At 41.3% G+C, this 14,093-nt stretch overlaps 1 protein-coding gene across 3 annotated transcripts in view; it reads right to left on the bottom strand.

Moving 5' to 3' along the window:
• WT1 (WT1 transcription factor) overlaps nucleotides 1-14,093 on the bottom strand; it is a 45,679-nt gene that overhangs the window by 18,600 nt on the left and 12,986 nt on the right. For 2 of the 3 annotated variants that reach the window (XM_090032792.1, XM_090032793.1), the window contains exon 4: nucleotides 13,146-13,223. The exons of the other annotated variant lie outside the window; for it this stretch is intronic. In XM_090032792.1, coding sequence (XP_089888918.1) covers nucleotides 13,146-13,223 — 78 coding nt within the window. The remainder of the gene's footprint in view (nucleotides 1-13,145; nucleotides 13,224-14,093) is intronic. 3 annotated transcript variants of the gene reach the window in all.

The raw sequence follows: 14,093 nt of genomic DNA, 5'->3' as shown, positions 1-14,093 counted from the left end.
GATCCCATCAAGACTGACTTGGGTAACGAGGTATACATATGAAAAGTTACAAGCAAGACAGAAAGCCCAGAACAAATGCATCTCTGTCATTGTTATCAGGGGCCATTGAGGCCCCAGACTTCTTTCTTTCAGTGGGTTCATTTTTTTCCATTTCAACCATAAGTCCTTGCACTGAGTCAGATTTTATGAAATCCCAGACATCAATGGCTTACAATAGCAAACAGTGGAATTGAGGTATGGAAACAATTTCATTAATTTGGCCAAAAGAAGAGGAAGGAGGGAGATATTAAGAGTATATAACACTTGTGAAGTATGGTGGTTATGTTCTTCTTTGATTGTTTGTTCACGTGACAGCTAGAAGCCTGTTGCTGCTAATCCCTCCTAGAAGTACTTGTTTAACTCGGAAGCATCAAATTAATTGGGCCCCACAAGCCAGATCCAGGCTGCTGGTGGTCTAAGTGAATCCTCAGGGCTAGAAAACAAGGAGTTAACACCACTGCCACCCTCCCCCTCCCCTTTTTTCTCTGCTACCAATCTTAGTCACCAGAAGCAACCAAAAAGTGTGATTTCAGTAGCAAGAAGAAGTGGGGGGAGTGGACAACACTAACTCCTTGTATTCCGGAGCCATGGCAAAACAGCAGGGATTCATGCCACTATTGCAAGGGTTTCAGCAACCATGGCAATCAATCCCACAGGCCAAATTTGGCTTATGGATGTGAATGGTTCAACCCACAAAAAGCTCCACAGGCCAGATGACCCACCTCCATGGCCTGAATCTGGCCCATAGACCATAAGTTTTAAACCCCTGGTTTAACTCATGGTGGTAGAGGTCTGTGCTTTGATGCTTCAGACTCTGGTTTCAGATCCTGATGACAACTACCTCTTTCATCAACAGCATTAACACAAAAAACCCCAAGCAGCCCTATGGTACATGCCCACTAAACCTCTGCTAGGGTGACTCCCATTGTGTATTTTTTTCACCTTCTCTTTTTGGAGGCATCTTCCCCCAGGATCCCTAATGGTTATCCCAATAATAGCTTTTAATCCAACCATTCAGGATAGAGCCTCAGCATGGCAACCAGACCAGCTGTCACAAATAGCTTTCTTAAAAGCAAGCCAGTACTCTCGCTTAATTTGTTTTCTTCAGAGTGAAATATGTAAAACTCTGGCCTCACATCTTTGCTTGGACAGTTCAGCGCATCCAACCAACAAAAAAAGAAAATGCTTCAGTTTTTCACAAATGACATGATAGTCATGGCTTTCCTCATTCTGAAAGCTTGTGGGGTTTTGGCAAAGACTAGCACCAATCACTTCTTTCCTGAAAAGGGCCAATGCTATACCTCAAAAGGAAGTAAAAATTATTTTGATAAAAGGAATCAACATCCCCTTAGGAATGTTTCTCCCAGCCTGTTCTCTTCTGACATGTCTCCATGTATGGGACTGTCACCAAACAGCTACATATTCTAGTCTTGAATTTAATTCTCATGAAGTTTTTCCCTACATCATTTTACTTCATCCCATTATTCCAAGTCATACTCTGCCACAACTGTATATGCAGAGGCAAAACCTTGATCATGTTACTAATTGCCATCAGAACTGACCCACGGAATGCTCAGAAAGATATCCTAGAAAGAAGGAACCATAATCCCAATTTCTTAAAACACACCAGCAATATTATGTGCTTATCATGAATAACCTAGTTCTATTATCTTTGTCCTCAGGTCAGAAGGCACTGTTCAACATGAGTAAGGATGACATCACATGTCTCAGAAGGATTTGGAGACTCACTCTGGTAGCTTGGAACCAAATGGAACTACTGATACACCAGTGCATTTCACAAACTGCTACTTTGAACTGAGATCTTATTCCTTACTGATAGCAGCCTGGTTTTGCAGATTATGAAAGAGATAATTTCCAATTTCTTTCTGAAGAGCAAACATGATGCACACCAAGAACTGTCAGTTGAAACCATGTTTTGCATTATATGAATCTTCTTGATTTCTTCATAATTTATTTAACACAAGAATATGGAAGATTCAATGGAGAAATTAGTGTAAGTCTCAAAGTTCATTACAGCTTCATTCAAATCTGTTACAGCCTGAGTCTCAGACCCCTACTTCATTTCACATGAGAGAGAACAATTAGAAGAAAGCCCAAACTCCATGTGTTATTACTGAGTGCATGCATACAGTACATTAAATAATTGGAAGTAAATATTTTTCTAGCGGAAATCTTAAGAGGAGGAGGAAATTCTTTGATTTTAAGCACTTTGTCACAGTACTTATATCTAACTGGGAGATTCATCAATGCCTTGTGTACTGTGGTCATCATGGGCATATAAAAATAATATATCAGTCCTGCACATCTATCTGGGATAAATACTATCTTTCAATTCAACAGATACATTGAGATCTATGTATTTTGAATTCTTACATTTAAACTAAATAAAAAATCAAAGACTGCACATCAAAATAAAGATGTAGTAGAAGAGATTTTAGCATATCATCCCTGAATCTTTCATGGTAGAAGGACCAATAGTTCAGAGGCATTCGTACATCACATAAAATAAGGCACTTGTACTCAGTGAGCCCATCCACTTGCAAACTTGCAGCGCAGGGAGAAGATCAGACTCCTCAGGAGTCTAAAAAAATCTACGTTTGAAAAAGCAGCGCAGGGCATGGTCCCTGACCGTACCCTGAGGCAACTAGAGGCTCGGTCCTCCACAGAGACACTCTGGCTGCCGGAGCATCTCTATGGTTGCCCCTCGCCCTGGTGCTGAAACACACGCCTGGTGAGGCTCCGTGTTTCAGCACCAGGGCTCTGGTGCCAGTGAGTAATGGGTCAGGGGGCTGGAAGAGGGGGGAGGGGACCATGGGGGGGACCCTCGACGGCCCCGCTCACTCCCCCAGCCCCCCGACCCCTGCCAGCCTCCCCAAGCCCCTCCAGCCCTGCCCCCCCGACCCCCCCGACCCCTGCTGGGGCTGGCCCCATCCCGCCAAGCTCCCCCTCCCTGCCCCCCCACCCCATACTTTAAAAAAAAAAACCCGAGACTTACCGGCAGTTGCAGCTGCAGCTGCCTCCTGCTGCCTGGGGCCCCGCCCGCACAGTGCGGGGCAGGCTGACAGCCCCAGCGGCTCAGCCCGGGCCCTCCTGCCCCCCCCCCCCCGCTGCCCTGTGCTGTCCGGGGGGCTCTGCCAGGAGGCCCAGGAGCCCCCCACCCTGCTTCTCAGGTAAGCAGAGACTTTTTTTTCCATTTTTTTCAGGGGGGTGGTTTCTGGAGTTTTTGTAAGTGATGGTGCCTGGGGTTGTGGGGGTAGCCATGGGGTCTGGGGGTACATATTGTGGGGGTGAGGATGGGTGGGGCATCCATTGGGGGCTGGGGGAACAGGAGGATGGGGCTGGGTGGGGAAGCCATTGGGGCGGCTGCAGCAACTGGTGGGGAACAGGGCCAGGTGAGGCAGCAACTGGGCGGCTGGAGTGTGGCATGTGGGCCTTGCAAAGGGGGTGGTAGCCCCTGTGGGAACCATTTGGCTCCCGCTGGGGGCCCATACCCCTTGTGTGGGGGTTCAATCCCCTGTTGGGGGGCTGTACCCCTTGTGAGAGGGCCAAACCCCTTGTGCGGGGCCGTTGCCCTGTGTGAGGGCAGCAAAACATGTATTCATGAATTCATGAAACATGTATTTAGAGCACACTTTATTATTATGATAAGAAACTTGCTTTAACACTAAGATATATCAATAAAATATTGTCCAGCTGATTACTGTCTCTTTCTTGCTCTCTGTCTTTATAGTGTTCTTTTGTTTTACTTGTGGAGGAACATGGATTTGGGAGTATATTACAGAGTGACTTTGGGATTTTTTTTTTTTACCAGCGATTTTTCAATTTTCCAATAGGGAGCACCAGAATTCCTACTAGGGAGGCCTGTGGCAGGACCCTGCCTGCTCAGAGCTGAGACCACCTTGGACCCATCTGGCTGTGGCTGACCTCCTGGAAAAATGGGGTCAGGAGGACATGCTTTGACAGTTCAAAGCAGGCCACCACACCCTGAACATCTTCTGGGTGATAGCTGCCACAAATGGCAGTAGTGCTGCACAGAGGCCAACCCTGCAACCGCAGTCCACTGGCAGGTGGCCCAAAGGGGCAGATGCCTCTACTGGCTCTGCAGTCTCCATCCGAGTCTGGCAGGTGCGCAGCTGGTCACAGCCAAGCAGCAGCCCCCACTGCCAGACTGCTGCAGTGGTTAGAGGGTGCAGGGAACTCTCAGGGCTGCTTCAGCAGTCCAGCTGACCCAAGGCATAGTGTCCCCAGGTACCAATTGACTGGGCCTCAGAAGCTCCTGAGAGCTAGTAGCCCTGAGCTACTTGCCAAGGTGGCTTTTATACTGCTGGGGCCAGGACAGGGCAACTTTTTATACTGCTGGGGACAGCACAGGTGCTAGCCCTGGGCTCTAGCTCCCCCTGGCTGAAGATCCGGGTGGAGCTGGGAAGAGTTATTTTGCCCCAAGTGACACAATTTGGTCCACAACCAAGTGCATGTCTGAGCACGTGTGCTGAGGCAAAAAGCCCCAGCTCAAATTTGCACTGCTTCTATTTAAGCTGCTGCAAGCACATGTGCTTGCATATGTGGACGCGCCAAGTGGGTTGCTTCAGCAGCCTCCGGTTTCTTCATGGTCTGGGACCCTGCCCTGCCCTGCTTTTTTTCTGTGCAGGTTTTTTTGACCCCTGGATATCGAGGGGAAACATTTCTCATTCCTGCACATGCCTCTTACAGCATCTCAAAGGGGTTTGATATGCTGCAAGAAGCACATGCGGGCTCATCTGGATGTGCCCAGTGGGTCTGCCTGCATAGGCAAGAGAGTGTACCCAATATGGGAAATTGCCAGTGAAGTTTGTTACCTGTCAGCTGTCAGCAACAAACTACAACTGTGGTTTTAGTATTACTGATGCTATTGGTGAAAGTGGGCTTTCTAATGCCTGAAATGTGACCCCTTTGCTCTCAATGGTGAACAATTACCTGTGGGAATAGTTCAACTGAAGCCAAAGGGTCAGCTGTACGATAGGAAATTAGAATCATCAGGAAATACAAAGAGAAAAAGATAGGAAAAGAATGTGATTCCCCCTTTTAATGCTTGAAGTTATATTTTGACTAATACAGAAAAAGAATAAAAGCTAAGTAAAGCCAGATGCATTTGGCCATGTAGTTATGACAGCATTAATTTTGTGACACAGGCAAAATTCAAGAAAGGTTTTTGCTGAAGTAAGGACTGCAGTATTTGGCCATAAGAGTCCCACTCTGCCCTTACTTGAAAAACAAAACTCAGTTGGATTTCAATGAGACTTGCATAGATGTATCCAAAGGCAGAATTGGGCCCTAAATACCAAGAATTCTTCAAGTTAGTTTCTGAAATGACCCCATGTAGGCAGCCAACAACAGATTTGGAAATAGATGCATAAAACATAAGCCTAGATAACTCAAAAACAAAGACTGATACAAATGCAACATAAAATGCCAAGCAAACACTGTATTCTGTAGAGCATTTAGAAATGTTTGCCTTTAGCATTAGTCCAACAAATCCTTAACACTTGGAGAGTAGCTCTTTTAAATGATTAATCTCATTCCTGTACAGATTGCACAAAGATCAATAAAAATGAAGGTTTTACAGATGAGAATGTGTGATGAAAAACAGAGCAGCTTTAGAAAGCAGTATCAATCTAAGTGGTAATAAAAAAAATCTCATAAAAAATTACATTCTAATCTGAATATTTAACAATGATCAAGCTGCAATTTCTCTCTCAAACGATTTTTACTTTGTTATGCTGGTATTGTTTGTCTAATGTGTAACGAGCCACAACTTGATCTGGAAAACTAAGCCAATCTATTATTTTTTTATAAACCAAAAAGGGAAGTTGTAGGGTATACTAAGAAGAGTCAGTAAATTTCAGTATGAAGCTTGAATGATTGTTAATTCATTGAAATTCAACCTAGGATGAATAAAAGAAGACAGAAAAAGAAAGACAGGTACTACACTAAGTTACAATTTAATTTGGCTTCAATGCAGGAATTGGAATTTTAGAGTTTCAAAGGAGAGCCAAAAATGAGCCTCAGCAAGAGTGTAGGTCAGTCCCTTTGATAACAGGACAGAAACAAAGAAAAATAACACTAATTCCATTTGTTAAAACATTTTTCATTCTAATGCTATGGGAAATGTATGCCAACACTGAGACAATAAAGAGAATTCTCATTAATTATGTGGGGAGTGGGGATGACTCAGTTTATTATTAATGGTAATGCTATTAAGCAAGATGAAGCAAAGATGTATTTATCTGCATTTTTCAAGGCAAAGGAATATTAGAAAAGGTGATTTCTCTGATTAGGGCTCCTGCCACCCTTACTGAGGAAAAAAGATGGGTCTCTAGATTAAGGCTTTAAACTAATTTTAAGGAAACTTTGGTTCAGTTCACAGGTCCACTATGCATGTCCTTGGGCAAATAATTTGGGGTACGTTTAAGCAACACAAGTCCCACACTATGCCGTCTGCATATGCTCTCCTATACCAAAAGACATATGGCCATGTTAGTACATGCTGTTGACCTATGTGCAGCACTGTATTCATGCAATACTAGTGCTTCTGGTTTGGGAGCTAGATTCAGCACAAGAATCAGCATGGTGAGTCTTAGCATGGCACTGCCTTACGCCGTTTAGTTATGCCCTTAATCACTCCCAGCAGGGGTAGGAGTGAACTCTATGGGAGTTCAATGGGACCAGGATTTCACTCCTTATGCCTCAGTATTTCCCATCTTCACAGAATGATTGTGAAAATAACAGTCTTATTAGACATGAGGAAGGAAGGGAGGAATAACTATAACTAATATCACATAAGCTGGGTTGTTGTGCACTCCAGTTCACATTGACTGGAGGGCTGAGCCCAAGCACAGAAAATTTAAGTTTCTGTAAGTTTATTACTTGCATTTAATGAATTTACATGATGTGTATATACAGGGAAAAGTCAGGTTATTTTATGAATCTGTTACAGAAAAACTAAATGTAAGCATCTTCCATGAAGTTCAATTTTAATAGTCTTCTACACAGGACACAGCTGTTTTGCTTTCTAGTGAGACAAAGCAAATGGCTATACACACTAATGTGCATGGGAGCCTAATGAATATACTCAAGAGCAAAGAACAAAGAAAAAAGGTGCCAAAAACTGCCCAGTTACATGGGAGTTCATTAACTGAAAGCAAAAACTGGCTCATTGCTTTCACTCAATATCTGGGTAACATATCTCTTAGTCCTGCAGCTTTCTGTCTGATTTATAATAGAATACTCATTTAGGCGCATAATTAGCTAGGAAAGGGTTTAAGTTTCTCCTACCCAGCACTAACTAGTGTGTACAATTCCAGTTAGATCTACATTATAATATTTCCCCATCCCTGGCACCTACAGAGTAGCACTTCAGAAATAGCTAGAGATCAGTTCACCAACTGAAAAAGCAGCAGCTATTATATTTGTCCTCATGATTTAGTATTTGGTGGTATTTCTGGTTTACTGTACATCATCCACATCTTAATATCACCCTGGGTTTTTAACAGTACTCATCACCATTTACTCCAAGTACAGTAATGTAATTCACAGGAAGTACTTCACAGTTATTAAAGACTGTATCATCACAAGTACCCTGTGAGGTAAGGTGACATTATTTCCTTCACTTTATAGCTAGTAAGTAAGGCACCAATATTAAGACCAAAATTATCAAAAATGTCTGCTAATTTTGCGTGCCTGTCTTGAGATGAAGAGGTCATGAGTTTTAGTGACTGTAACATACAGTCAGATGACAGCACCCATTAATTTCATTTGCACCAATACAAATCAGGCTACAATGTTTTCAAGCAGCATACCAGAAAATGAGGAACATACAATTAGTGCCCAACTGTGAAAAGTTTGAAAAAATGGAATCCAGTTCTCCAGAGTAACATTTGAGTACCTTGACCATAAGACTTCCTTTCTCAGCCTGCAGCACCTACTTAATTCATTACATACCTTCCAACTTCTGCAACTAATCAGGGAGGGAACCTACAGACAAACTGCCCCCACCAACTGGATTCATTCCCTCTCCATTACTGAATGAAGCAGAGGTCCTACAGATAAAACAACATGTAGCTCCAAATCAAAGACTGTTCAATACTGCATATGTTCAAAGAGAACTGATTAAGATGGCAGAGATGACCTTAACCCTGTTATTCCCTAACTTTTAAATATTTACCAATTTAACATTATTCTGAATTGTTTTTCTGGCTTTAATGCAATTTCTAAGTTTCTAACAATAAGAACTAAACAACTAATTGCACACATATTGACCCCCAGATGAGTTATCAGCAAGTTTTGAACTTGTAATACCACAAGACATACCTCTGCCGGTAAGGCTGAGCTATAGGTGCACAAGGGTGAAATCCTCTGTGGGTATATCTACATGTGCACATTTACTGCACAATAACCAAAAGTACTATGTAGTAACCGAAAATTACTGAGCAGTACGGACATGCGTCTATACATGCATGCCCGTACTTGAGTGTAAATTTGATACCTGCATCATGCAGGTGTCAAAGTTATGCCTGATTAGTTAACACGCAGTAACACACGTAGATGCCTTACTACTCAGTAACACTCTGTATGTGGACAGACTTGGGACTAACATTAGTCCCAAGTCAGTCCACACACAGTATTACTGTGCTTTAACGACTATACATGTAGACACCGGCCTAAAAACTGCTTACTGTGCAGTAATTTACTATGCAGTAAATTTAATGTGATGTAAATGCATATGTAAATGCACCCTGTGTGGACAAGTCACTAGAGTGACAGGGGGAGAGAAGCAATATGCTTTGTCAGTGGACTTCATCATTATTTACCAGACATCAGAACAATGATAGGATTCCTAAGGTTCTATTCCAAGTTCTAGAGGAGCGTGCTAGTGGTTGCAACCCTTTTGCCACTTTCCCTTATTATGTATATAGAGTCAGACTACACAGTTTCATCACCCCGCTCCAAGCTGCCTCTGTTCCTCTCCTACTTTCCTGCTATTAATCTGTACTCTCTGCAATACTTCTTTTTACTCCCCTGTCCCCAGTTCGTTGTACCCAGGCTCTTTATGCCTCTACATTCCTCCTTTTCCTCTAACCTACCTGGTCAAATCAGTCAGAGCAATGTGAGCACATAAGAGAGTATGTCCCTTGGCTAGATTTGGTGAGAAGTTGGTGGAGGTAGTTAGTTAACCTTGTAGTCTGAAGTCAGTCAGAAGGCAGGATAGATATCCACCTTTATAAACTAACTAGATAAGATATAAATAGAGCACAATGTTTCTTGAACCAAAGTTCACTTCATCAAATACTGTGAAAAGACATACAGAAAACAGAGTATAAATAAGACTGAGAAATTAGAATACAAAAGACAACTGAGCAGGGAGAGGGAGGGAGATTTGGTTGGACTTTCACAATGACAGTAAAAGACACATGTTTAGCACCAGGGAATTATCCCTGCCAAATTTCAAATCTGTATTCCGAAGAGGGTTTCTAGACCTAGTCAATACAATAACTGTATGACTATAAATATGGGCAAAGCAACAGTTTTCTTTAACCTCATTCCTAACCATTTTGCTTAGTCTTTGTAAAAGAAATCAGTCTGAAGCAAACACTCAGCCTAGACTGAATTTCAGTCTAAGTATTTAAACTCTCGCAAAATTATAAGCAACTAAATTTGGCATCTTATCATGGAAACTTTCAGGTAGCTTTAATTACAAAGTTCTACCTAAAATATTTTATAGTGCTTTCTTTTGAACATATAAAGCTTCAATTGACTACCATCTCAAGAAGAGGGCTACCAAATCATCTAATGTAAAATGTCATGTATTTAGTTCTTAATCATAAGATAACATTTTACATTTCACAATTTTTTGCAGGCTTACAAGTAATATTTCTTTGTTCATCATAGCATATAAGAGAAACCTTATCTTAGCCATGAAGAAGTTGTGGGAGGACAGATGTAGGGTTTCTATATAAAGGACTGTCATCTTTGAAGAGAAATAAAGCAGCTCTACATTTCAATACAAAGATCATTTCCAATATTCATAAAATGCAACTACATGACCAAGAAAAATATCTTAAACATTAAATGCTTGGAAATCACTTACGAACAGTTCATATATCCTAAAGATGTAAATCTTAGGAAGAATACCTTTGTTCAAGGCAACCAAGGTTGGAGGTACTGTACATTGTAACTCTCAGCCAGAGAAGACAGATAACTATTTTGGCTCATATTACCAGTGATGAGGCTATGTCTAGCACTGATTTTCTACAGATTCTACAATCTTGGCCTATACCAAAACTTTCAGCTTTTTTTTTTTTACCATATATCATTCATCATGGTTTTTTTCTTTTCCTTTTAAGCATCCTAGGTCACATACTTTACACTGCTAACAGTCTGTACTTTTGGACAAGTGAAAGACCATTTATTTTCTTCAGGACTCCTTTTAAAATTTCTATTGTGTCCTTTTTTGTTTCACTGAGTTCCCTAAAGAATAACCTCTTCCTTGCTTTAATAACTTGGACTTCAGTCAAGGTTGATGTGTTTCTCCATTTTGCAGGATATTTTCTCCAGAAGAGACAAAACAGTGTCTAATATTGCAATGAATGGTTTTAAAGGGTGCAGTTTAAAGAGGAAATCACAAACAGTAAAGGCGGAATAAAAGGTAGGAAGTAGCTTTTAAGAAAAGAGAGGCAGCAGCAGAGAAGAACAGCTTGAACTGAACCCAACAGTGAGAGTTTGCAGGGAAAAGGATGCCTCTTCCTTTCTAGTCAGAGGGCTGTTTGATGTATTTCATATATACCTCAGACAAGGATTGCTGTATACTCATTTTACTAGTCCAGGCTGACACAGATGGTTTACTACAGTACTATCTTGCTGCTCTAACCTTCAAATACAATTCATGAATGAGATTTAGAACCAGATCAGCAGTGGTTTATCATGCAATACCAAAACCAACCTACACACAATACTGTGCGAGATAGAGGCAGTTCCTTAAATAGAAGGCTGACTTGGGAGTTTCATTTTTAAATATATATACTTGAAAGCTGAACTTCTTTCAGTCTTTACAACTTCTTCTTGTAAAAACAGTCTTGTAGTTTGAAACTTTGTAACACCTGAAGACATCTTACAAGTAGGAGGTAACACTCTCACTTAGAAGTGGGTAAGAATAATTCATGACTCTCACTCACCTTAGTTGGAACAATAGGTGACCTTTGGCTTTGTCCTGACAGGGATCAAAAGATGATTCATTTGAATGTGTTAACTAGCACCTTCTAAAGAGCTGGTGTGGACAAGGAAAGTTGTACTTCAGCCCACATTAGCCCATCAAGTCAAAGTCCAAGCTCTCCCTAGTCTTCAACTGGGCCAATCAGCCACCACTAAAGAACAACTTGCTTTAACCACACTTGATTTTAAAACAGTTACTTATAACGTGCTATCTAACATGCTAAAACCATGCACCTTCTTTGTCTTAATCAATACACTTCCTTTGATATTCTCTTTTCATTTCTTCTTGGATACCATCTCTTAAAGCTTGTCCTGTTTTGGAAGGGCAGGAAGGGTTATATTTTCTGTCAACTCTAGGACAGTACAAAAGACCCTTTCTCAAAATCTCTCACTCAATACCGTCACTGTCTTGCCAACAGGAAAGGAGGGAGAGACACACTGACCCTATAAGCACCACACCCTGCATCTCTGCCACCCCACCAATGTCTCTGATCTGCAGTGCTTCCAAGGGGGGCTTCCTGCCTGCAGAGTAACAGGAAGCCCATACTGGACAAGCAGAAAACAGGCCAGAGCTCTTTCCCTGCAGGTGGGAGGGGGACAATGGGTTCAAGGAAGGAAGCCAGAAATGATGGGAGGAGCCAGGAAAAGCAGGGACAGAGGATGTAAGGCCTAGAGAAGGGAAAACCATGAAAAGAAGAGAAAGAAAAAACAGTATGAAGGGGAGAGTGAGATTAAAACCAGAAAAGGAATAAAGGAATGGAGAAGAGAAGGTAGCATAGGAGGTAGCATAACATTAAAGCATGTCCCATGTCCCCCTGCCCTGCTGTGTCATAGGAGTGAAACCACCTTCATGCCTAATTGTGAATTGCCCATGCTTTAGCTAACTAAAAGGACTAGAAGGTAGCAGTTTGCTCCAGGCATGGGAAGTCCCATGTGTACACGTGCATATACACATGCATGCAAGCATGCACACCCATCTTCCCAAGCAGGGGAGGCCCACTGTGGAAGGGTTCACAACTACTGTACAGAAAAGAGCAGGTTTCAAAACTGCATAGGTTATTGTAAGATGAGGAGCATACCACCTTGCCACAAGGAGGACTGAAGACGTCAGTCTTTAATATAAAGCATGATATTTTTAAGGTAGAGTCTTATGAAATCACACAAGCTCTGTAAGCATTCATCATTCACTCTCAAGAATTTTTATTGAGTCCCATCCTTCACTCACAGGTTTAATTAAACTGTTAGATAGTTGGAGTTAGGGCTTTGCCTATAAAATTAATCTCTCATATCCATGTTGTATATTTGGGTGCTTATGGCTAGTTACGATATAATTAGATAGGTTCTCACAATCATGTTATCCCAACCTAAATTCAAATATTTGTAGTCTATGACTTGGAAAAGTCTTGAATTAAAAGCTGTTATGTATCTGGCACCCCATATGTGTACCCTACAACGGAGATCACTCATTTGGACATATTAAAATAGTCAAAATTCTGAAACCAATGTATTGTTCTCCAGGACATTCCTTTAAAAGATAACTAGCAAGTTACTTTAAGAAAACACTGCTATTTCTTCCCCTTTGACTATCTTAAAGTATAAGAAAAAATCTGATATAAAAATCTTAGAAGGCATAAACAGCAGAGCTGCAAAACCCTTACTAGTGTAGTAGACTTAATTTTTGACATAAAAGATCAACATCTTAAGCTACAAACAGATGATGACCCATCATTCAGATAGGATTGGGGGGGGGGGTTGTGCAAGTGACAGCATACCAGGCATAAGAAAATTAACTAATAAAACTACACTGTGGTAGAAGATTACAAAATAATGAAAGACCTTACCCCTTTAATGTGGATCCCAAGTTCATTTGATTCCATGTCATGCATTCAAGCTGCGAGGTCATTTGGTATAAATTGTCACTGTTATGAAAATATCTAGAATTAGAACTAAAATGACTTGATCAAATTAAAATAATATTTAAAATAGCAGCAATATTTTCATTTTTCTTTTTAAATGTATCTTTAAACAGAACAGTCCCAAGAAAATGTATTTTATGTGAAACCTTTTATTGCTTTGTGGTATTCATTTTTAAGAGAAAGAAAAAGAATGTCTTAAAAAGGAATAGGTATTCTTGCTAATCCACTAAGTTGTAAATTGCAAATGGCTGGAAGTGATGCACAAAAAAGCTCTCTCTGGAAAAAGTAGGCTTGGTTTCGTATCTTAATTGCACAGAACATTAGCTATTCCGATTTGTAGGTTACACAAGGCAGATCATTTGTTTAAAAAAGAAAGCAAATCAAATAATTGTTTTACTCAAGGATGTAATGGATCGTGTGGTTAATGGACCCAAACGACTATCGTGACTAGTGATGGATGTTACTACACATAGTGACTTGACAAGAGGGGGGGAAATGAAGTGGCTGAACAACAAATCAGTCTCACAAGTGGAATTGTTCTAAAACGTTACGATCTTGCAACAAAGAAAACTATTACTGACCTCCAATTGGTTATTTTTCTATTTTTAAACCAAAACCCGTTTTTTGGTTTGTCTGGGGTTTGTCGGGGGGGGGGTGTTTGGTTTTCTTTGTTTGTTTGTTTTTTGGAGACATGAGCTGTAACCAAAAAAATTGGGATCCCAAGCCCAGACATATTATACTGCTCCACACTTGACCCGCAAACAGCTTCAGATCATAGAATCGCCGGGCTGGAGGGGACCGCGAAGGATCGTCGGGTCGAGATGAGGCGGTAGAGGTGAGTGAGGTGAAGCGAAACAGGGAGAGTTAGCTCGG

This window comes from Crocodylus siamensis, chromosome 2, assembly GCF_052110815.1.
Source record: "Crocodylus siamensis isolate JL-2025a chromosome 2, ASM5211081v1, whole genome shotgun sequence".
Lineage (NCBI taxonomy): Eukaryota > Metazoa > Chordata > Crocodylia > Crocodylidae > Crocodylus > Crocodylus siamensis.
Note: the sequence above shows the minus strand (reverse complement) of the source record. Positions and strands in the feature narration are given on the sequence as shown.